The 25,340-nt window shown below is 42.2% G+C and overlaps 1 protein-coding gene across 1 annotated transcript; it reads left to right on the top strand.

Moving 5' to 3' along the window:
• The first annotated feature begins 5,550 nt into the window (after positions 1–5,550).
• Positions 5,551–23,589, top strand: LOC144739901 (lysine-specific demethylase 6A-like). Its single transcript, XM_078622783.1, is given in 28 exon segments — positions 5,551–5,608; positions 5,956–5,990; positions 7,688–7,781; positions 9,426–9,552; positions 9,787–9,885; positions 10,600–10,645; positions 10,647–10,817; positions 11,170–11,310; positions 12,082–12,174; positions 12,260–12,328; positions 12,902–13,009; positions 14,216–14,470; positions 14,472–14,594; positions 15,108–15,985; positions 17,635–17,716; positions 17,718–17,765; positions 17,850–17,955; positions 18,384–18,589; positions 19,359–19,411; positions 19,489–19,563; positions 19,636–19,784; positions 19,874–19,988; positions 20,076–20,263; positions 21,012–21,153; positions 21,248–21,374; positions 21,462–21,546; positions 21,549–21,631; positions 23,563–23,589. Coding segments are annotated over 25 exon segments (3,591 nt in total). The 5' UTR covers positions 5,551–5,608; positions 5,956–5,990; positions 7,688–7,781; positions 9,426–9,430.
• The last annotated feature ends 1,751 nt before the right edge of the window (positions 23,590–25,340 follow it).

Here is a 25,340-nt window from a genome sequence, read left to right as displayed (position 1 = left end):
TTTCCTCCATAAGGTGGCGGGGTGCTCCCCTTAGAGAAAGGGTGAGGAGCTCTGTCACCCGGAGGAGCTGGAGTTTGTTCCAGGCATGTCCCCACCGGGAGGAGACCCCCCGGGGAAGACCTAGGACACGCTGTGAGAGACTTATGTTGCTCGGCTGGCCTGGGAACGCCTTGGGTCCTCCCGGAAGAGATGGAGGAGTGTCTGGGGAGAGGGAAGTCTGGGCGTCCCTTCTCAGGCTGCTGCCTCCGCAACCCGGCCCCGCATAAAGAGGAAGAAGATGGATGGATGAATGGATGGATATTTATTTTTTTAAATGGGCTAACAGTGTTCAAATTAATATGAACAATACAAATAAGTAATTTTTTGTCATATTTTCCCTCAACTCTATTTACTTATAAATTCTATTTATAAATATGTAATAGAAAAATGTAGTGCAGCTGTGATTGGCCTATAAACCAATGACTACAAACTTAGTTACATGTCCAATAAACGTTATAACACTTTAAGTGCAAAGATTATTTGTGCAGCTACAAATTAAGATGTATCCTTCACCTCCTCAGTTATTTTAGATTCCTAAATCTACGGATATTCCTGACACACTTTACACCAGTTTTACTAGGGCATGCGTAGCACTCTCTCCTGATTAGTGATTCTGCTCACAACTTAGGCTTGCTAGGTGAATGTTCTCAGAATTTAAAGTGTTTGTTTTCAGGGGTCTGTCTCGTCGCTCAGCATTGAATCTTACCCGCCGTGTCTCTGTTTTTTCCAGTTCTCAGCGTTTTTCATAATTTATTTCAAGCAACTACTGCAATACTGCAATAACTCAAAAGATCGGCAGCATCTTTGGTCAAAAATCACATTTTGGAAGGTTCTGTTTGCTGGGCAGGACAAGGGAGTGCCGACTAACCACCGCCTCTTCTTCTCCGTTTTTGGTGAATTTCAGCGCCACCTATTGTCCTGGAGTATGAACTACAGCCTGTTGATGCATTTTCACTGATGCATTTCTTGATATGGAGACAGGGAAAACAGGAAAAAACGGATCGTTTTCATATGTGTGGACATGGCCTTAATTACAAGGTGTATGATGGTACAGAGTCCTACCACCTTTATTTAAGCTCTGTCCTAAGCTCTGTTAGCAACACTATTCAGTTGCTAACAGTTAATGCACATTAGCTGCTGTATATCAGATTTTTTTCTCATTTGAGAAGATTTCAATTTTAATGTGAAAAAATCACAAGTAAAAGAATAAAAACACTGGGTGATGTTTAAGTATTGTCTTCAGTTGACACAATACTAGTATCACTAAACTAACGGGCATACTGACATATGGCACTCCCTTAGCATTGCCTAAAATGGAATAGCTCTTGTTATGTTATTGTTTAACTGACACCATTGATAAGGATTGTGGCGTGAATAATGTACTTTATATGTCAACACTAAAGCTAAGCAGGCGACACATGCAGCATTTCCTCACTCTGCTCTCCCTCAGAGTCCTGGCTTATTATCACAACCCAATGACAGAATCTCATATGCTCACATACCGGCTTGCCCCAGTTATCTACAGTGTGTACGTTCCTGGGAGCCGAGACTGAATAACAGTAGGAAAAAAAGTGCAACAGAAAGGGAAAACAGAACATTGCTAAAAAAGACAAGATTATTATATTTATATGTATTTTAAGGACAAATGTTCAGGTATGGTCTCACAAACATTTATCCTATTTTCCCTGATGCAAATCAGAAAGAGAAAGCAACTGAAAGGGATGAGAGAAGCCTTCACTCCGCAGGGAGTACATTCTAACCTAATTAGGTTACAAGTGATATTTTGAACTAATTGTATACATATAATTGTATACTCAATCTGGCATAATTCAAATAGGGCCTGCTGATTTAACCAATGGGAGACAGGGAATAGAGATAACAAGCATGTTTGTGGATTGTTACTGAGAGGATGAGTGGGCCATGCAGTGTGAGAGAAGAGCTTTGAGTTGAAAAAGAAGGTGAGATAGAAGGAGGGAGGGAGAGTGAGTGCTGGTGTGTGCCTGCCTGTTTCTGCTTTGGTGGCTTTGTGTGTCATCTCTGCACTCTCCACTGCAGCCGTCTGCTGAATAGTAATCACTGACACTAGGATAGACAGGGAGGGAGGGAAGCTAAAAAAGAGCTGAGAGCGCGTGAGGGGGAAGAAGGCAAGATATGAGGAGGGAGGTGGAATGCCAAGCCCAACAATCCTGCTGCATTATCTGTCTGCTGGTGGAGCAAGTGTGAAAGAGGAGGAGGAGGAGAAGGTTAGAAGAGACGAGGGAGAGATATACAGGACGATGCGGTGGGGTTCCAAGAGGGAGTGTGACGCGGCAGCAATCTAGGTAACGTATTTGTGAATGTGTTTGACAGGCTCTCACAAAGGGTTAATGGCTGCAGTGATGCTCAATGTTCTGTGGCTCATAGCTTAACAAGGAGTTGATAGTGAGCCAGGGATTCTGTGTGACCCTTGAGTGCACATGTGCAGGAGAGAGGAGCCCGCCGGCCCTGAGAGAAGCATGCCAGGATGGATCCAGCGAATGGGTTCTTGATTTTTATCTGTCTGACATTGACTGCTGCAACAAGACAGTGATTTTTACAGGGGCAGACATACTATGTTGGACACTTGTAGGATGCAAACCAAAGTGACAACCCTTTGAATGACACAAGGTTCAGTGTGAAGCTGTAAGTGAATGACGAGTCATCTCTTAGTCTCCTTAAGTTAAATGGTGGATGCCAGGTGGCTGCCAGGTCATTCATTTATGTAGTTGAACTCCATGAGCTGTGGAACACTGCACCACCAGCAGCAGTACAGTCTGTTCTCGGTGCTAGATTCTGTGCTGATTCTGGTTTCAGGGACATTCTAATGAGCTTTGAGACTTTACTGACCCAGATAGGAGGCAGACACTGTTCTCAGCTTTTTAACCACATCAAATATCTGTGAGATGCTATTTGGGTCGGGGTTACCTTTGGATTAGCTGCAATAGAAACCTGCCACCTTGGAGCCACCTCTGTTTTAGAATTCTCTTTACAGATTTACAGGTTCATTTTTCACTGTGAGCAGCTCTTCATTTCTTCACGTTTCTTCATTTTGTTGTTGGTACAGCACACAATGTAACTCAATGTTATATCAATGTTGTAATTTTCAACTTTAATATTATGCTAGTATGGAAATATTTAATACAGTGAAAGGAAAGAAACCTCACAGAAGTAGGGCCCGAATTCAACTTTCTTCACCTCATCCATAAACTCATCAGTGCCATAGTAGTACTGGACCAGAACATTTTCTCGCTTTTGTGACACCCAATTAAATATCTTGCCACTGCTACTAAGGTTATTATGATTCTTGTGGTCTGTTACCAGGGATTATATGTAAACTACCCAGCAAAACTGGTTGGTGGGGTGACGCACGGGCCAAGAACCTTTTTAAAATAAAAACAGGAACAAGGAACATCGCATTGGAGTGTATTTCTAAGCAGTTCTGTTGTGTCTAACTTGCAGTAGTTTGCATAGGCTATATGTGTGGGTATTCCATGTTCAGTGTACTGGTTCAGTAACAAGCCATCAGCTCGTCAGGAAAAATGATGTTCCTGTTCTTGGAACTCTAAACAACAAATCAGAATGAGATTCAGATAAAGTATAAAGGCAACCACAATAGACTAAACCATATATCTCAAGTGAACTCAATCTTTTTTTCCAATAGACACTAAATACCTTTTCAGGTCATTTCAGCCATGTTGCTTTGCCGTAGTAGGATTGATTTACTGATGCTTTTACACCAGGTATTGGATATATTGCCACTACCTCTGAATCAATCCCTAGTTATATTATCTATAGTTATTTTTATTACGCAGTTAATCTGACTAGCAAACTATTGACAACCTTTGTATGCAATACCTTTGTAAAACATCAGGCCAAGCCATGATGATATCAAAGAGTTTATTTGACATTTGCAGGAAGAAGCACATTGAAAAATCTTTGGAATACATTCTGACCGACCAACAAAAATCACAAAACCGTCTGTTCTTCATTAACGAACCGCAGTGTGTTCAAAACATCTGCATGTTAAATGAGAATGTGACAAGGAACAAAGAACCAGCCTGCTATCCACTGGTAGACCTGTCGGTAGACTCCTGTGTTGAAGGTAGCGCTTGGGACAGCCCTCTGTCTGTAATGACCAATCAGAGGCCTTTTTCTCAGCAGCATTACATGTTTACAACGACTCAGCTCTCTAGGAACCTCGGACAAAAGGTGAATTAAAAAAACTACCAGGTACCCAGGTTCTATCATCAGTGGAAATGCAAAAACATTGAAAAAATGTTGATATTGTACTTTTTTCATATGAATGTATTTATTTCAGAAAAAGATAGGCCTATTTTATTTTAAAGGCTATTTTTTTTGTTTAATTTAACAGAGCTTTGATTACCAAAACAAGTACTCCAGTATTACAGCATTTATGTTTTATTTTATGTCGCATATTTATTATTTGAGCAGCTGAACATTATTCATGAACCAGGTGAAGAAACCTGTTTTACTATTTATGAGATTGGGTCATTTAAACATTGATTTTTTTAACTGTTAACTGGTTTCAATAATTTACTTGTGACATGTATATTTGGCTTTGAGTTTGACTGAATATATGCAGTTACTTTGCAGAAAAAATAGAGATATATATATCGTATATCGCCAGTCAGCCTAAATATATTGAGATACAACGTTTGGTCCATATCGCCTCTCATTAGGATAATTAATAGTCATTTAGAGTTGAGCCTGATTTATGCTTCTGCTTCTTTATGCTTATGCTTCAAATATCAAATTGGATTTGCGTCCCAGTTCTCTGAGCTGTATTTGTGTTTGCTTTGAACAGCCAATCATCTAAAAGGTGATTTCTGACTGGAAATTGAGCTGATCTTGTTGGAGGTACTGTGGTAATTCTAATCACTTAACACTTTCTCTCCCCTATTGATTGAAGTCAACAAAGGAAACACAGAATAATAATAATCTTATCATGGTACTTCAGAGTTTGCTGAGCAAATCCAGCAGGTTTTTTTGTTGGGCTTGATGCCCAAAGAGCAACCCCAGAGTGTTTAGTATGTCTCATGTATTTCTGGATCAACCTACTCATGATCCTTGATTTGGATATTGGCTATAAGTGTGTCACGCATAGGCAGCTGAGCCAGACCTCCTTTGACTACACCTGCAGCCCCATCTGTAGTTAGGATGATGGGATAGGATATTGTTTTAACCGCATGGAATCAGTGGCTCATTTAGGCGTCAAACATCTTAACCGGACATGAGAAATATGGGCAGATGCCGAGATGTGTGATGCAGAGGGAGGAATGTCCATGTTTCCAGAGTTCATTCATGGTTTGTAAGGATGTTTTCTCCTTAGTCTCTTTGCAATCATCAAGCCATTTCCAGACAAACACCATGCTTTTACTCCATCCTAAACAGTTGGAATGAGGTGATCCTGATTTTTAACCTGCCTCCTGATTGATCCTCCAAATGTCTGACTGTGCTGTCTGTTTTTCTTTGTAGCATTTTCAGCTGGCTTTGATTGACTCCAATCTCTGCACTTTGTCTAAAGCTGAAAGTAAGTCTTTTGATTATTCTTGGTTGAATTAGCAGAGACCTCGTATTGACAGACCACGTTACTGCTTAATGTAGTACTAGATTTGTCGCACCAGCTCGTCAGTAGATCTAGAAATGTTTCGGTAGAGCATTTTCCCCCCTCTTTGCTGCCTTTTCCCTCCTGACTCTGCCCCAAACTGGTGTTGCCTAGGAGACAGCACAAGAAGAGTGAGCTAGAATGGCTTGCATGCACAGTGCACACAGTACTTTCCCCCTCCCATCTCTGCACCATACTGTTGGCAGTCTGCACCCACTGAGGTCTATGGGGTGAATGTGTAATTTCCTTTTCCTCTTCTTTTTCCTTCACAGTTCAGTTCCACATTGCTCATTCTTATGAGATTCAGGTAAGATGGACAGTATTTTTTTTTTTATTATTGTCGCTAATTTCCCTGAGCTATATTGAAGTACCCATCAAGAAAAGCCTCTGTGAATAGATGAAACACCTGGATGTGCCTAGGACTGCACGATAAATTATCGTTTTTCGATAAGAGCATGTGCGATAAACTTGTAAAAAAAATTCCAAATGACAATAAATGCAGAGACATAATTCAGCAAAATGACTTGCCAGTATTCAAATCACCCCTAGATTTATGAGCCGTGCAGAACTTGCCATAAGTGAATCATTAAGGCAATAACTTGCCCTAATGAGTGAATATTTCTCTTTGTCATTGTATTTTGTTTCCTATTAATTTGTTTTAATTGATAGATATTTATTATTTTTATTATTTTTCAAAGAAAAAATAATTTCTCGCTAGGTTTCAAAGTTATAATTCAGTGTTCAACATCAATTTCATAGAAAGTATGTGTTTTGGGTTTATCATCATGATTGTATTATTTTTATAGTCTAAACATATCATCAGATTTAACATTATCGCCATTCTGAATATCGCCTATCACCAATTTGTTTCACACCGTGCAGCCCAAGATGTGACAAATAACCGCTCTTTGATTCTGTGTTGCTACTAGTTGTATTTATGTATTTTATATATATATATATATATATATATATATATATATATATATATATATATATATATATTATTTTGAGTGTTTGCACTGCTGATTGTTACAGCATAGATTCTTCATCAACATTCCCACAGACATACATACTGCTCTAAAGTACGCTGATAGGAAGACACAAAATCACTGCCAGCTCCGCACTCATCCAGATGTACAGTATGTAGTGACTGATTGCAAACACCTCAGCAAAGCTTGCATCGTAGTACTTACCTGAACCTGTTGGGACACCAAAGTAAATACTATGCTTTTGCTTGCAGCCTCCTGTCACCGCTACACAAAATTGTTTTGGCCGGTACTATTTTAGTTCTTTCTCAGACAAGTTTATCACAAAAAGCTATAAACATACTCTGTCATTAAACCAGACCTCTTGTCTTGACAACATGGAATCATTAGTCTAAGCAGGAATTAACCACTCAGAGGATCCTTGATTTATGTTCCTCAAGTGTCATTGTTTACCCTGAGGTGTTTTAATGGTGCACAGACAGGAAGAGTCGTGTGTGTGTGCGTGTGCGTGTGCGTGTGCTTGCATGCAGCAACATTTGTGGGAACCCCATAAGGTAGCATGAATTTATAGAAAGGGGGGGGGCTGGTTGCTTTCTAATATTCTGATTTGATCAGGGAATTTAAAAAAACAAAAAAAACATTCTGTGTGTGCAATACACATCTACCCATTATTTGAGACCTGAGGTCAGTGAGGTCGCTGAGTATTGGGCTCACCTCAGTGCAGACAGCTCCGGTTTCTCCAAAGTACAACTGCAGTTGTGCCACAGTGGACATATATACACTTGAGTGCAGAAAAACACTTAAAGGTGCCAGACATGTTGAGTCTGGCCTTTCCTCTTCCTCAGTGACCCTCCCCCTGCGCGTGCGTGCGTGTCTGACTGGTCATTAGTTTGAGGAGGTCTTCAGACTCTTTTTGTCTGTCCAGACAGATGCATAAAACACATTGACCCTCTTGTCTGTCCTGGCTGTAACGACTTCTCTTTCTCTTGGCACTACTTCTCAACGGTACGGCCTGCAGAAGAAATACAGAGCGGCGAAAGAAGCGTATGAAAGTCTGTTGCAGACAGAAAATCTTCCTGCACAGGTGAAGGCAACCACACTGCAACAACTAGGTGAGTGTCAGATGTTGAGGGAACGGCCTGTATTCGCAAACCTTCCCTTGTCAGATGTAATGGATTACAACAGCTGTATCAGAACATATTGGTGTCGTTTTGAATGCGATCAATGTGAATTTGATTCTCTGGGAAAGTTTGGTCATCTTTTTATAATGGAAAGAAATCTCTGTGCACTTTGTTTTTTTAAAATAATTAAATGATTGTATTCTAGTGTCATTGTCACTTGTTCCCTTCCTCCACCGTCGTATTAAGACACACATGCAACAAATATGTAATAAAATGTAGTACCTTAGATACTTACTAAGATATCTGTTTTATTTATGGATGAGTGAATGACGATTAGTCAGTGGTGAATGATGGGAGTTCACAAATCATTTGATTGTTTTCTGTGATAGAACCTCTGCAGCTGATTGCCAGATATACCTCTGTAGCCACAGTGACATTGTGTGTTGCTTATGTTCTTTGGTGCCTTGTTTGAAAGGACTGTATATCTAGCAGTGTGATGATCACAGCTTACAAGGATAAGCAGAATACAGGGCTAACGACGTAAAGCAGCAGTGCTGGATGCATTGGTAGTTTCCTACTGAGAGTGTTACCTGGTGCCGGTTTCCTTTCTTGCCCAGAATCCATAATAATAAAAAAGCATATTGCATGTGTGCCCATTGGTGTTGGTGCATACATAGGTGTGTTGATTTGAAATTGTAGTGTGGTCAGGAACAATAAAGGTGCGTTCCTGCTCTATGCATAGAAGGACATGTCTGGACAATATCATCCAATAATTCATTGTGTTGCTCTACTCCTGTAGCATCCAATTTTGCACTGAGGTGTCTCATTGTGATTAACAGGTCATGCAAATGCAACAGCCTTCACTGTGACATATAGACTTGTATTAAACATACAGATATTGTTCAGGTTTTTGTTACCTCTTTTCAGATATACTGGGTTGTATAACAGTGATTCAACAGATGTGCATATGCTGAATAATCATGATAATTATCTGAATTTTGTAGTCAGCTGTCACACTGAAAAGTGTCAATTTTGACAGAATGAACGTGACAATTCAGTCAGAATGTTGGATTAGTAAAATCATTTGTCAATATCATACAGATTTTCTGCTCCAAGCCTCAGTGTAGACGTCCACCCCCACCCGGTTGTAAAAAGCATTCTCAGTCTAGCCTGTTTAGGTTGCCATGGCGACCCACAGAGCTTGCCACAGGTGTACAGGAGGAGAACTGGGATTGAGATTGTTTGAAATTGCCCGTTGCTACTGTTGAGGGTGTTTTTTAGAGTGTGTGACTTCATGGACGTAATTGAACAACAGGGAGAAGTTGTTTGATGAAGACATGTTGAAGTGCTTGTGAGGAACACCCCTCCCCCTTCGTGTCTGCTTATTCTCTCTCCTCCCCTCCTCATTCAGTGGGGGCACTTTGGAAAGGCAAGCCATTTGTTTCATTTATGACGCTGGTCTATTGGCACACCAGACAGTGGACTCACCTTTGTGATGACACACTGTGTCTTTGAGCTTTATGGCGTGAATGGTTCACCTCTACACTCCACCGGTTCACAGGAAAGGTTCTATGCTTCATCAAAGTAGCAGTCAATGGACCTTGAAGGCCTGAATGTCTGCTTGTCCTCCTCCAGGCTGGATGCATCACACAGTGGAGCAGTTGGAGGATAAAGGCACCAAGGACAGCTATGCCATCCAGTGTCTGCAGAAGTCTTTAGAGGCTGACCCAAACTCTGGCCAGTCCTGGTACTTTCTTGGCAGGTAAGAAAAACAACTTGACAGTGTTCTATCATTCTCATAATGTCCCATGTAAAATGTTTGTATTCCTCCGATTTCACCAATTTACTTTACATGTTTAGTGCTTATACAAATTATAGATTGTTTTAGATTGTTTCAGAGACACTTTCAGTAATGGAAACAAAAAAAAACCCAAATGTACCAACATGTAGAATGTCTCATTCAAAGATACTCATTTGCCTGTCTGCTCTCCTTTAGGTGCTACTCCAGTATAGGGAAGGTGCAGGATGCCTTCATCTCCTATCGTCAGTCCATTGATAAGTCAGAGGCCAGTGCTGACACCTGGTGCTCCATAGGGTGAGAAAAGACACTGCTCTTATACACCAACTCTGTCCCATTCTCACTCATAATTAATTCAGAAAGAACGTTTATGAGACATAATTCAGACTGCATCTTTTATCTTTGCAACAGAGACTATAGCCACAACCCACCATGCAACAATTTTTTTTTTCAATGACATGAATGAAGCGCATTAACCCTTTGACCCCAATGGCTTCCCATCTCCGCAGTAGAATACTTTGGATTAGGGTAATCACGTGACTATTTGTGCTATCAGGAATAGATATTACTTAACTATTACTATTACTCAAACTATTACTGAAAGCTGAGACGTGTCACTCAGTTCCTCAACCTGGTGTGAAGAAGGAGAAAATGTCAATTGGTTCCTGAATGTTGAGAACAGCCATGAGCCATGTTGCTGTCATTACGGTAATCCCATTCACTCTGCTGCCAGAAGCCGGCAAGTCATTACCATAATGACAGTAACTTGGCTTTGAACAGGGTGCAACTTATCAGCTTTCAGTACATGTTCGACCTTTTCTCATAGCACAAATAGTCGTTGTAAACCAAACTATGATAGCGCCAATGTATTGGCAGCAATACCAACTGTGTTATAGGGTTAAGTCATAAATCTAGAAATATGAAGCAAGTGTTATGGTTCATGGGAGTCACAGCGTTGGGATAGTTCAAAATAGGGACCTGATTTCTGTCTCTCCTCCTCCCCTTCTTCAGGGTTCTCTACCAGCAGCAGAACCAGCCTATGGATGCACTTCAGGCCTTACATCTGTGCTGTTCAACTGGACCACAACCATGCTGCTGCCTGGATGGACCTGGGCACCCTTTATGAGTCTTGTGGGCAGCTGCATGATGCCATTAAGTGCTACATCAATGCAACACGCAGCAAGGCCTGTCTGAACACCTCTGCACTCACACAACGCATCAAAACTTCTGCAGGTACGGACTGCTTTTCCCACAGTTAACATGGTCTGGCAAGCTCAATCCCTTCCATGTTGTGGAGTATTTTGTTGGTTGTGTATTGAAGTGATGTGCAGCATTGCCAAAGCAGTCAGCTTTTTGAATGCGGATTGTGCTTTTTTCTGTTTTAATTTTGGACCATTGAGATATGAATTGAGAATTCATATTGCCATGTTGAAACACTTTTTTTTTTCTCGTTTGTAATTGTAAACCGTCATTGCATTGAACATATGTTATACTCTGCAGGCATAGCAGTAGCATTGGACGTGCCTGTATTGTTGGACTCAAGATCAGCACTAAGTGTGTGTCTCACACAATTTCTCCTAGGCTCAGTTGTGTAACCCACAACCAGGTAGTCTGCAGAATAAGAATAAAATGCTTCCTAGTATTGAGGAGGCGTGGAGCCTACCCATTCCAGCTGAGCTCACGTCCAGACAGGGGGCCTTGAACACTGCACAGACACAGCAGGTGAGATCCAGCTTACACAAGAAGCTTTTTGAAATTAATTTTAAGCATTTCAATGAACTTAATTTAAGATCAAGCCTTGTTTTGATGCTTTAACATGTTTGGTCCACAACAGACCATTTCCAAACTTCTTACGTACCTACAGATAAAATGACACACTGCATGAAGGAATTGGAACAAGGCCCATATTGCAACAAACCCATTTTTAGCTAGTTGTCGACCTTCACAGTGCTTCTCTGGTTCACAAGACAAGTGATGCACCACAGGGAGAACTCATTACATCCCCTAGGTCCAATCCTTTCTGTGCCTACTATTATGGTTTGAATGTTTCGACATGGTATCCCCTTTTGGATACATGTTTCATCCTTGTCATCATTAGCACTTTGAGATCCAAACACAGAAATATGCGAGTAGTGGAACGTTTTATTAATGTAATTTCCAGGAAGAAATTCAACTACTAGTACATTATTCCACAAACACAATTTGAGAAATCGTGATCATCACCTTAATCTGCAATTGTGAATCAGATTAAGATGTTAACACATATCATATTTCAATTGGAGTGTTTTCACACATGCTTTATTTAAAAGCTCAGATTGTCGTGCATGTTCATGTTGTCAGTGTTTCAGATGTCATTTGCAAAAGAGTATGGATCATCATCTTTTGTTTTGTTACCTTTGGATGCAACACCCAGTAATTTTTAGTAGTAGTTATTTGGACTTTTTTGAAGTAGAAAACGTGTTTTCACAAACTAATGCTGTGCTGAATTCCAAGGTCTGTAAGGCGGAGGGCGCCCAGTCCGCCAGCAATCACACAGACCTACAAGCCAGTCCTGCCAAGAGGAAACGCACTGCCAGCCCTGACAAGGTACCGCTGAGGACATTGAGGTTGCTATTCTGCTGAAAAAATTAAGACCAGGGGCTGAAATACAGCTTTTGTGACTTATTTATAGGGTGTTGCAGACTCACAGGCAAACAAACAGCAGGTTCCCAGCTGGTACCTGACACCACAGAAGCTTCAGGTAAAACACGTCTTATTGTCTTATCTGCTGAATTAAAAAAACAAAAATCCGAAATGGGAAGTGTTTCAGACATATAAGCGCAAAGCAGCAGCGTACATATGGATACAGGAAATGCTGTGAGGTTGTTCTAGAAAGAGCCTAACTGAGAGGGATCCAGCTGGTTTGCAGCTACAGATAGAACGCGTTAGAGCTGAAAAAATTTTAACTAATTAAGAACCCGTCACTTCACATCAACCTTAAAATGACTTGTCATTCATTCGCCACAATTGTATCAAAGGCATCATTGATTGATCATTGATCAGTGTTTTTTTTTATACTGTTCTGCTCTTTGATAGGTGCTGATGTCAGCAGAATAGCAAATATGTGCAATAATGTTCTGCCACGATTTCATTCATATTTACATTCATATTTAGTTTAGGCCTCTGATAGCTGTTCCAGGTGTCCCCGCGACAACACACATGATCGCCGCAGTTTCTGTTTGAGCTCATCTGATGACCTTGCATCTGAAGCTATCGCCTCTCTGCAAGCACATCTAACATTATTTAAATTGAGCTCCTCTTGTGAAATATGCAGCTTCTGGATCACTTGCGGACCAACAGAGCGAACCTGAAGCCCCTCCAGGTGCAGATGCTGGAGCAACTGGAGAACCAGTTTTCTCTCATGCAACAACATCAACAGCAGGTATGCAATTTGTAATGTGCAACACTATATCCTGAACCTTGTGAAGCTTACGATCAGTTGACTCGGACTGATGTATCAGTGAGTCAATGAGGTTGGTCAGCCATGAGAAGACATTTTGAACTAGCAATTATCACAAAGTCAAAATCAAACACGTTAAGTTTTATTGACCCAGACAATCATTAGTCTTTACTCAGTCATTAGTTCACTTAACTAATTTTATTTTCAGCCCCAAATTATTTGAAATAACTATCTTAAGCTAAATATACTTAAACATTGTATTTATCAATACCTAAATTCATTTGTTAATATAAAGAATATGGTTTCTTCAAATGAAATGATACCATTTTTATTTGTATTTGTATTTGTAATAGATAATTTAAACAAATTGTATTGAAGGGAAGAAATTAAACACATATAAATGCTCAGAAATTTTTTTGAACAACAGTGCAAGATAACATTCTGCAGTCTTGCAGTATTGCACAAACCCTGATAATCCAATGAACATATCTGCTATATATCTGCTGACGGTCAAAGGTAACATTTTCATGCTCTTGTGAATCCTGGCCTTTCTGATAAATCTTAATGGGTATTATTGTAATTAATGGAGTTAAATGTGCACATATAATCCTGGTGTAAGTAGGGAGAGGGTAATGTTTTACCTGTAATGTTTTAACAGGTAACCCCCATCTCTGATTCAAACTCGCAATGCCCTTCCATTACATCCTCAAAAGAACCTATAAAACAGAAAGCGAGGAAACTTTTGGCTCAAGATCTCGGCTGCAATAGCGTTAACCTGACTGACAAACCTCTAAAAATAACACCCAAATAATAACACCCAAATAGTATTACAATGTTAACTCTGCTAACTGTAGCGTCCGTTGAAAACTTTAACAATCACGTCACGTTAACAATATATATATATAAATGAAAGAATCACCTCTTGTTGATACTGAATACGGGTTTGTGTTAGCCCGCTAGCACACTTTTATGGGTTAATCCAGTCAAAACTTACATTTATATAGCGCCTTTCACGAAACGTAAAATATCACCTTTCACACTTACACTCACATGAATATTTGGTGTAAATCAAAATAAAAAAAAAAACATTGGTTGAAATTTCATGGATGGAAATGAACTGCTTGTACTTTTCCGCAGTACTTTTCTTGTTTTGTTTCTGTGTCTTGACGGGGCTTTCTCCCCTATCAGATGCGGCAGCAGGCAGACGTGGGTGCACAGCGGCCCGGCCTTCCCAATGGTCCGTTACCTGAGACCTCTAATCACCGTGCAAGCCTCTACCACAGCTCCCCCCTGAATCACACAGCCATCAAACCCCCTACGGCCAACGGATCCTGTTCTAATCCTTCTTCGGGGCTGCTGGGTTGTCTGGACAGAAGCTCTCCTGGCAAAGATCACAACCCAGCAATGGGAGGTGGCAGCACGAGCAACGGAAATGTGCCTTACCCCACATCAGAACTCTCTACCTCACAACTGCACAGCCGCCAGTCTCCCCAGCACCAGCAGTACCACCAATAATCTGAGTCATTCAGATGAGACATGGAGGAGCCAACATTGCAACACTACTCAGGTACTGTTTCTATGGTTTTGTTTGTCATGTAAAATTGTGGATGGTAGAATATTCCCCTGTTGTATTTGTGATCACCTGCCAGTGAGTTACAGAAGTGTACAGAAGTGTTTCCCATATATTGTTTGTGTGTGTCAGTTGGCCAGAGTAGCAACATTAAGTACTTCAATGCAATAGAGTTTTAGGCCTTTGAAACTCTACTTGACAAAAGTCTGTAGATTAAATGTATTGATGTTATTTTGCACCATGATGCATCTTAATGAAATTAATCAAATTACCGTAGTAACATGTAAAATAAGTTCAGAACACATTCCTCCATACATACACATGCTTACTGTTGTCACAATAACATTTTAAGAACCTTGTGTAAATTTTATCTCATATACCGTCCAGCCTAATAATTTTTCTTCTATTGCTCTGTACTTTCGTTTATTTTTGTATTTATTTATTATTTTTTTTAAATGATCCTTGTTCGGAATGTGTTAAGTAGAATTCCTTGTGTATTTTTCTCAACAGGGGCTTCAAAAAGGTCCAGGTTCACATTCGACATGTCCCAATGACGAACCCCCTTTCTCTTCTTCCTCTTCCATGCAGACCTCTTTCTCTTCCTCTGGCATTCTGAATCAGGTTGGGCATTCCTCTGGACCCTGCACTGCCTCATCCTCTGCCTCCTCCTTGTCCCCCACCTCTTCACAGTCCACACCCAACCATTTGTCCTCACCTCCCCATGCCACGACTACCTCAGGGGTCCACACCAAAGACACTGCACCTTCAGGGGGAAGCAACAGTGCAGCTGCTGCTTTGCCATCAGGTTCAGAGCCCGCCATCCGGCAATCTGCAGGGACAACCCCGAGTCCCGGCACCACCCCCGTGCAGGGATTGACTAATCACATCCATCTGCAGGTGACGGACAGCTCCACAATCCCGTCTCAGCCAGGCTCTCCAGCCCCCGGTGTGCTCAGTTCAGACAATCCTCAGCTCTCAGCCTTGCTAAAAGGAACAGCCAATATGACAAGTAATGATGACAATAATAACTGTAGTAACCACAGAGGGCCTTGCTCAGAGAAAATCAACAATGTTCACCCGGGAGTCCACGGTGCTGCCAAACCAATGTCCGAGCGCTCAGCGGCGTCCTCACCGCTGCCAGCCACTGCTATGCCCTCTCCCTGCTCAGCTGATCTGCACACCACCAAGAGCCTCTCCTGCCTTAACAGTCAGTCCATCACCAAGAGCGAGGGGCCTACAGTCAATGGGAAGGGACCAGAGGACTCTCTGAGTCCGAGGAAGGTAGAGTTTTCTGGAGGATCTCATAGAAATTCAGCCACTGCAGGGCTGGCACCCTGGTCCTCGGTGTCCATCTACCCAAGCTCCAGTGAAGTTCTGAAAGCTTGCAGGTGAGACATCTACCTTAACACCTATACATACTCCATAAGAACAGAGAAATTTGTTCTCGCTGCCAGAAGAAGAACAAAGTTCTCTTGGGTCCTACTGGATGTCCACAGCCAGTCTCGTCAATCAGTGATGTCCGACAGTTGCTGCACGTTTCAGAGGCGACTCATGGCAGTTCCAGCTACAAATACGGGGCCATTCCGTGCTAGTTGCCACAAAACAGATTTTGTCAATGTTCAAAATAATGCACCAATTGCAGACTGATCCTCGCAAACAGGGCAGAGCTGCTTAAGAGAATAAAGTTGCCCAGATAATTTGATGATAACTGAGAACTTTGATCTCGCTGCCAGGGCTGCAAGAACAAAATGCTGTCATTTGTGTCACCGTTTTTGTGGCATATGACTAAGCCTTTACATCACATATGCTCTTTGAAACTGTATGTGGCTGGGAACCAGTGGCAGCCTGGATCCTTTACTGCTGTAGGATTTTCATGTTTCACATATGAGGTGGAAAATAGTCAGTGTATTAGTTTATGAAGCACCAGCTTACTGCTTACTTATTTTTTTCTCTGCTGCATTCTACTTCTCAATCTATTGGTTGAATCTTTAGATGGCTGATAACTTAACATGTGTGAGCTGTATTTCTGCTCCGGATGCTTTCAGATGTGGAATCAAGGCTTTTTTCTGTGTTGATGCATGTTGGACAGTGAAAACAGTCTACAAACTGTTGTAGTTGAGGCTGTAATTCTGGTCAGATGACTGGTTTGTTCTCTACTGCCTCTTTATCATCTTTTTAGTAGAGCATTCATGTTTTTTTTGTGTGGGGGGGTGCGTGTGTGTTTGTAATGTTGATGAAAACACACCTTTTTTCTGTCTGCTGAAATAAACCACACATGCTGATTTGAGCCATGTGGAAGTCCCTGCTTCATTTAGTATTGTGGGTCAAAGCTGCTTTCCCAGCTGTTTTAATCTATTGATCATGAACTCAACCAGAAGTCCCCATCGTCCATCATCCCATCATATTTTCCAAGCATGTATGGAACCTGGGTGGATGTATCACCAGTTATACCATGGTCTGGGAGAATGATCTTTTCTGATTGGCTGGCAACTGTGTGTTAGAACAGTGTAATGCACATGTAGTTCAGCTCCAGGTTAACTTTTCTAATATCCACAACCTACATCGGCAACTTTAAACAGCACACAAGTGCAGCTGTCAGTGCTAACAACAACTGAGAGACAAGAGACAAGAATTTTGACAAGTGGGATGCTGCAGAAGAAATAGAAACGGAGAAGAAAAGACAGAAATTATGAGAAAAACAGCACAGGAAAGTGACACTAGAAGAGGCACCCAACATGCGTTAGGGCTTGTAGAGCCCTAACGCAATAGCAACATGAATTACTGATCCCATTTCTGTTTTTTTGACCAATGACCATGGTATAATGATAGTATAAGTGGGTTAATCACGGGAGGTAAACAACCACCCGACACTAAGCAGGCTCTTTGTATCAATCCTCAGCAAACAGCCCTTGAATAAGAACAAGAACAATATGTGAAATGCTGGACAGTGCTGATGGTGTCCTCTTCACACTTGGCCAGTCAGCTTAGACCCAAGTGGAAGAAGTGACTGATCTCCCTCCTTTTACTCTGGCCTCAGAAACCTCGGGAAGAATGGTTTATCAACTAGCAGCATCCTCCTGGACAAGTGCCCCCCGCCTCGACCCCCTTGCCCGCCCTCCCCCTCCGATGCCAAAGGACAAACTCAACCCTCCCACACCCAGTATCTATGTGAGTACAGCCTCATTGTAGAAGTAGACACAATGGACTACTCCAGCTTGTCTGACGTCCTTCTGTCTCTTCTCACCTCCACAGTTGGAAAACAAGAGGGATGCTTTCTTCCCCCCTCTACATCAGTTCTGTACCAACCCTACCAACCCTGTCACTGTCATCAGAGGACTCGCCGGAGCACTGAAACTTGGTAGGAAGCTTTGTGCACTGCATTTCCATGTTTCTCTCCATAGTATATCCACCCGTTAGTGACAGCAGCTGTCTGACTGGTTGGATTTTTTCTTTCCGTTTGTCTCTGGTCATATGCAGCAGTGTGTTCTGTTGATACTTTTGACATGAATGACAACAGCACCACCTGCAAGTGAAACATATTATTGCACATTAAACACAAGTAGTTGGCTTTTCCCAAGAGTATATTTTTCTAATAATAATTTACACAGTTACTCTTCTATTTGGCACTGACAGCCTTACGAAATGTTTTGATGAAATTGTTGGACCAGACAAACATCTTCACTCCTGCCTCTTTAAATCAACACACAATATTTAAAATCAAAGTCTTTTAAGTGCTCTTCTGCTCTATTTTTGTAAGTACATCACTGGACCGTCTCCCTCTTCTAGATTTAGGCCTGTTCTCCACAAAGACACTGGTTGAGGCCAATCCAGACCATCTGGTGGAGGTGCGGACACAGTTGGCTCAGCCCACTGATGAGAACTGGGACCCGAGCGGCAGCAGAAAGATGTGGCGGTGCGAAAGCAGCCGCTCCCACACCACCATCATCAAGTATGCCCAGTACCAGGCCTCGTCCTTCCAGGAGTCTCTGCGGGTGAGTGGGAGACGAGGCCCCACATTCATTAGTGGTCAAAAAATTAATCTTTGTGTGAAAGTAATAGAGCACTTGGAGCTAGAGATCCCTGTGTTGGCAGGATTATGCTTACCGGGTGACCAAACACAAACAATGGGAGTGTCAAAACATGATTCTGCAGTTATAAAGGTCAGAATGGTCACAGCAGCCATAAATATCCTCAGGTTATGGAAAAGTACATCCCCACCAGACTATAAAAATGGATTGAAAATCTTCATCTTCCCTCGCTTGGTCCGGTTACGGGCTGTGGCATACTGAAGATGTGACAGAAATGGCATCATTCGGTTAGATGCTGGTAATTATGATGGGGAGGAAGAGAGGGGGGCCATGGGACCATTTCTTTACGTCGAGCTTGTAAGAACGAAAGGACATGAGTGGAGGACATGGTATCTCTCTGACGAAATTAAACCATTTATGTTAGGTTCTGATTTGAGTGTGTGAATTACTCTGTATTGGCCTTTATATGTTGGTCCTAGACACCAGAGATCCACCGTAACCTCATCCGGCCTAGATGTCTAAATTTATAGAATGAAAGAGAAATAAAAAAAATTATAAGCAAAAAAATAAATGAATGTGTGCAGCTGGTTTTGTTGCTGAATTGAAAAGGTCCAAACCATTACAACTATTTTGTCACACTGAAAAACATAGATTGGAGTAATAATCCCAAATTGTATGCGTTGAATAAAATGATTTATTTACGGTCTCGTATGTCTATTTTGCTGCATTACAGGAGGAGAATGAGAAGAAGAAGGAGATGGATGCAGACGCCAGCTTATCAGACAGGTGTGTTTTGTTGACCTGTGTGCCTGTGTGAAGTATCTCTTAATCCTAATACTAATGGTGATGTTCTCCCTCATAAGTGCAATGCGGCGAAGGAAATGCCCTTTCAAACATATTAAGTTCGGCACCAACATAGACCTCTCCGATGACAAGAAGTAAGTTGAACGAACCAGGATTGATTGTTTGCTTGATGAAGGAAAAGTCTGATTCAGTGTCTAACTGTGCAGATGGAAACAGCAGCTTCAGGAACTGACTAAGCTGCCAGCGTTTGCCAGGGTGGTTTCCGCTGGCAACCTGCTCAGCCACGTTGGTCACACTATCCTGGGTATGAACACAGTCCAGCTCTACATGAAGGTACCCGGGAGCAGGACGCCAGGTGAACATGCCTGCACTGACACGCCGGATCTATGCCGCAGCCTGTATCTGTTTGTTTTTCACTGTGAGTAACTTTGTTTGCTGCTTTAGGTCACCAGGAGAACAACAACTTCTGTTCAGTCAACATTAACATCGGCCCTGGTGACTGTGAGTGGTTTGCTGTGCCCGAGCCGTACTGGGGGGTGATCAATGACTTCTGTGAAAGGTAAAAACATTCCTCACACACATTGTTCTCCACATGCAGGTTGTTGATGCGACACTGATCGTTGAGTGTTTTTTTTTTTTTTTACAGGAACAACATTAACTTTTTGATGGGTTCCTGGTGGCCAAACCTGGAGGACCTCTATGAAACCAACGTACCTGTTTATCGGTTCATCCAGCGCCCCGGAGACCTGGTGTGGCTCAACACAGGCACGATCCACTGGGTCCAGGCCATCGGCTGGTGCAACAATATCGCATGGAATGTGGGACCCCTCACAGGTGAGGATGATTCCAAGCGCAACAACTGCATCCACATGCAGGGGAACCTACAGTCCACAGTCCAGTTCACATCGCTCATTGCAACCCCATGTGAATTACTGTTGTTTCCTCAGCAACGGATGTGGTGTGATGTGCCTCAAAGCAGTACATGACAATAAGCCCACTGAATAACTCAGCTCTTCTTATTTGTAGATTTCCACGATATGTGCTCTGGCATTTCTCTTTTGTTACCATAGTTGTTACCATAGTTACCATTGTTCAAGCTACTGTTGTGAAGACATGGTTGTGCTTCAAAAGGATTTATCAGCATGCCGTTCCTCTGTTCAAAGGTTAGCATGTTTGTTAGTATGTTTGTAGCTGAATACCTCACTCAGCCACAGACACACCGCACCTGGGTACCAGTCGCCATCTCGCATCTAATTGGTTGGAACATTAGAGACGGTCTGCAACCATTGTGTGCAGTTGAACAGGTAGAATCCCCTGCAACTTCTAGCAGTGAGGCGCACCAGAACTGTTCAGACCGCTGACACTGTTGTCGACTGTTCCATTGCAACTCGAGTCTTAGGTCTGGACTGGCCTAAAAGCTTGGTTTCTCATTATCAGCACTGTGCTGCCTGCTGAGATAAAGCAACACATTAGACAGAATGTAATCCAGCACGTTCTCCAGGTGTGGGCAGGAACAGCTGCGCACAAGATAACTAGCAAAGTTTTCACTGCAGCTGAAAAGTTCCGCTTTTTCAATCCTCAGCACATCAGTACAAGCTGGCAGTGGAGCGCTACGAGTGGAACAAGCTGCAGAGCGTCAAATCCATTGTTCCCATGATTCACCTCTCCTGGAACCTGGCCAGGAACATTAAAGTTTCAGACCACAAGCTTTTTGAGATGATCAAGTAAGAACTTGTGTACTGTTCAACAACAGATCTAAATGGGATGTGTAGTGTGTATGTTTTGTCATCCTGAGCCTACCCGACATGTGTCTCTTAGGTATTGTTTGTTACGGACTCTGAAGCAGTGTCAGATGCAGCGGGAGCTGCTGTTGGCTGCTGGGAAGGAACTGGTCTGGCACGGGAGGACTCAGAACGAGCCGGCACACTACTGCAGTATCTGTGAGGTAATGATTTGTGTGCTCATGTCGGTGGGATCCTCTCTACTGCAGGTGGGTCCTGTGCTAACATGTGACCTTGTGGGCTGTCTCTAGGTGGAGGTGTACGACCTGTTGTTTGTAACCAGCGAGAGCAACAGCAGGAAAACGTATGTGGTGCACTGCCAGGACTGTGCCCGTAGGGGAGCACTAACTTGGACAACTTTGTGGTGCTAGAGCAGTACAAGATAGAGGACCTCATGCAGGTTTATGACCAGTTCACACTTGTAAGTATCAACCACATGACACCAGGATGCACCCTTGCCATTCAGGCCATGCCCACATGTACCAAAACTATCCTTTTTTTCCTCTGTCTTCTTTTTATCGTATCAAGAATGTTTGCATCCAAATGACTCCAATGTAAACTCATCAGCAGGCTGTAGTTCATGCTCCAGGCCTAAAAGCTGTCACTGAAATTCCCCAAAAACAGATAAGAGATGTCGGAGTGGCACCTCCTTACAGAACTGTCCTCTTTGTTGAAGTTCCTGTGATAACAAGATGCGCTCACTTTCAGTGGTTATCGCTTGACGTTGAATGAAGAAAAAAACACTGAAAACTGAATAGATTCAACGCGGAACTCCACAGATACAGAAGTAGAAACGCTCATGGCTTAGACTCAAGGCTCACTATGCGGCATGAATGCAAGCATGTACATTGTTGTTTTTGTTGTATGAGGATTCTCCCTCCAGGGTGAATCCAAGGGTGACGTATTCATTTTTTTTTACCCTCAGACCAGGGGCCTGTACCACGAAGCTCGATTAATAAGTCCTGGATCAACTCTATTAATCCAGGACTGACTTAGCGAGACCGTGGCAATCGGCGACTATCTAAACCCACGAGTCGTCAGGAGGCTGAGCACGGGGACAAAGGGGATTTGACACGTTTCCATTTGGACTAAACAATAAAAACTACAGGCTCCGATGTCTGCTGTTTACTTTTATTTATAAGTATAAAATCCAAACAGTGAATCCCACAAAAAAACACAGTGCAAGCAAATGAGCAAACGAGCTAGCGGTCAGCAAAAGGGATGAGTGCCCCCCCAGTTCATTCATACATTCTGCCGGTAAATCAGCTGATTTTACTACTTCCCTCAAGTACCCCCCCCACCTGACTCCTCCCCAGATATGACGCAAAGAAGGGAGTTACCTGGCACCTACAGTCTGAATAAAATCCTGATGGAGCTGTGTTAGAGATGATCACGGACAAAGAAAAAATATGATGTCCCTCTTCCAAAAAGAGGGGTAACCCTCAAACACCATGAATGAAGTGTGGAGATGACACTGTTCACATTTCCTTTACTGAACCACATGTATGGAAAGTGTCTTGTGAAGACAATGAACTCATCTTTTAAATCAGTGAGGTCTCAGGTGACTTGGTGGACCACCGACAGACGGTGTTTCTGATTAGTGGCTCCACATCTCCCACTGAATAAAGGAAAAGGCCCGTGTGAAAGAACCTCAGGGTGATGGATACTGTCTGTGGTCCAGGGCGTGAGAATCGGTGAAATTTAGCGGGTTAGATCGGTCCCGGAAGATCCTTTCACGCCGTTACTTTCTCCTCACCACTTGTGCTTACAGAATGGACAGGTCATTGTTTTTCCAGACGTCTGATTGGCCAGTGGGTGGTGCTTTTCACGGGATCAGATTCAGTCCAGACAGTTATCCTGCTCCGGAGCAGGATAGTTTTTCAGAGTAAATTACCATGGAGACATGTCTGGATAAAACGAAATCTGGCTTCGTGGTATGGAAGATCCAGGATCAACCCTGAACTTATCTCACTAAAACCAAAATCCTGCTTCGTGGTACAGGCCCCAGGTTTCACAAAAGTGTGTTTACAGGATCCATTTGAACGGTCGGCCTGAGTGATGCAAAACAGTTACTTGAAATAGTCCAATCAGAAATGTGGTTTCTTCCAGTATCTACCACCTCTGCTGACTATATTAATAGAAGCTTCGATGGGTGAAATGTGTGAGAAGATTACTATCTGCTTTTGTGAAGGAGAGGAAAATATGGATTCAGTGCTCACCTTGATATTCATATAACATCAGTAAAGAGATGAAAACTTTTTTCAAAGTTTATTGCCAGTGTGTTTATAAGCAGCAGAGGAAAAATGTGTTTGATGCTCCCACCACTCATCTATCCATCTTCTCCCTCCACAGGCGAGTCCTTTGCCTTCCTCCTCTTGATGTCTGAGGACACTTTGAACCACAATGGACTTAATCAGAAATTCTCTGGAAAACCTTCTTATTTTGTTGTTTTCTGATATTCAGGAAGTAAGCCGTCAGTCCTCTACCCACATTCTGTAGCTATCACATATGGCAGCTGTGTGAAAGCTGTGTGTCTATGCAACTTGCCTCCCCCCAGTGGACTGGCGGGGGTACGGCAACTCCTCCTGTCGTCATGATCATGTACTGCTGGCCCAGCTGGAGAAAACCCCCATAATCCCATGTCCAGTGATTCAAGTTTTGTACATACGTTTTAACTGGCAACATCGTCACACAAAGACTACTGACTTCTTGGTTTTCTTTTTCCTTTGTTTGTATTCTGTTTGTGGGTTGATAATGCAGCTTTGTTCCCTCCACGAGATGAATAATTAGCATAGCTGGTTTTGTATGTTAGATAGACACGTCCTTGGTCAGGAAACAAGAGAAAAAGTTTTGTAACGTGAACAGTTGAGTGATTCATTCTTTGCAACACTTCCCCTGTTTTTGAAGTCAATACATTTTTTTCTTTTGGTATTTTTTGCTGGAAAGACGTCTTTAGATTTTTGTGGTGGGTTAAATCATTTGTAGAGATACAGCCAAGTCACAGACAAAAAGGGTTGCACATAGATGAAAGAGAAAACTTTAATTTGTTTTTTTTAATTTTGATGTAAATTTACACTATTTATAAATGCATATTTATTGCTTGAAAATATTTGTTGATGGAATGCTGTAACTTTTTTCCAGAGTACCTGCCATAAAATTTGAAGGAGCCTTGTGATTTTCAGCAAGGCCCCTCGTACATTTTCTATAGAAATGAACTGCTGAATAAGCATTGTACAGAAACCTTACCTTGAAATGGGTTTATTGTTTGAAGGATGTTTTATGCGTCAATAAACAGAAAACTGTCTATTTACATCTGACAATGTTTTGTTTTTACTCAGTTACCGACAGCAGAAAAATACTATGAAATACTATGTTGAATATCTCATGAGGTGTGTGGTGTGTAGCTGTGTCCCAGCGTATGGCAATTGTTGCACATTGCCAGATAAATTCTGTTTTCACCTCCATCGTCCAGAAGGTCTTTCATCTGTCTTCCATCGTGTGTGTGTGTGTGTGTGTGTGAGAGAGAGAGAATGTTTTGCTGATGCAAAGTGGTGGTGCTGGTAGACTTATGATCTGCAGTAGCATGTTTTGTACGTGCTTCGGCAGTCAGGTACAGATGACACAGCTTTATAATAGGCTGCTCATAATATGATCACGATGTGACAACCATTGCCTCATTACAAAAGTAGCTGAAACTTTGAAAGATGCATGCTGTTCCTGATAACTGTTCCATTTACACCACACACAGTCCGCTGCAAACATGCCACTGTCAGATTCAGGCAATGAAACAGAGAAAATGCCTCATTAAATGTTCCCATGGTGCATCCGACTGACCTGCTCGTTTGGGTAACTTTCTAATGTGCATGAAGCCTGTGCAAGAAAAACAAAACTATGGGAAGAAATAATGGATCAGAACAAATGATGTGTGATGACTGTAATTAATAGCTTTTTCGCCTAATTTGTCCCCCAGTAGGTGATCAGGGTTTTCTTTTTTAGCTCTGTTACACAGAATTTACATTACAGAATGCAAAAAACAGATGTTCCTTGAATTTGCAGGAGATAAAAAGCGGAACATGGGTAATTGCCGGTTTGTAAAAAGAGGAACACACATCATTTTCTTCCTCTGTAGA

The sequence above is a fragment of the Lampetra planeri genome, unplaced genomic scaffold, assembly GCF_965212315.1.
Source record: "Lampetra planeri unplaced genomic scaffold, kcLamPlan1.2.h2 scaffold_1779, whole genome shotgun sequence".
Taxonomy (NCBI): domain Eukaryota; kingdom Metazoa; phylum Chordata; class Hyperoartia; order Petromyzontiformes; family Petromyzontidae; genus Lampetra; species Lampetra planeri.
Note: the sequence above shows the minus strand (reverse complement) of the source record. Positions and strands in the feature narration are given on the sequence as shown.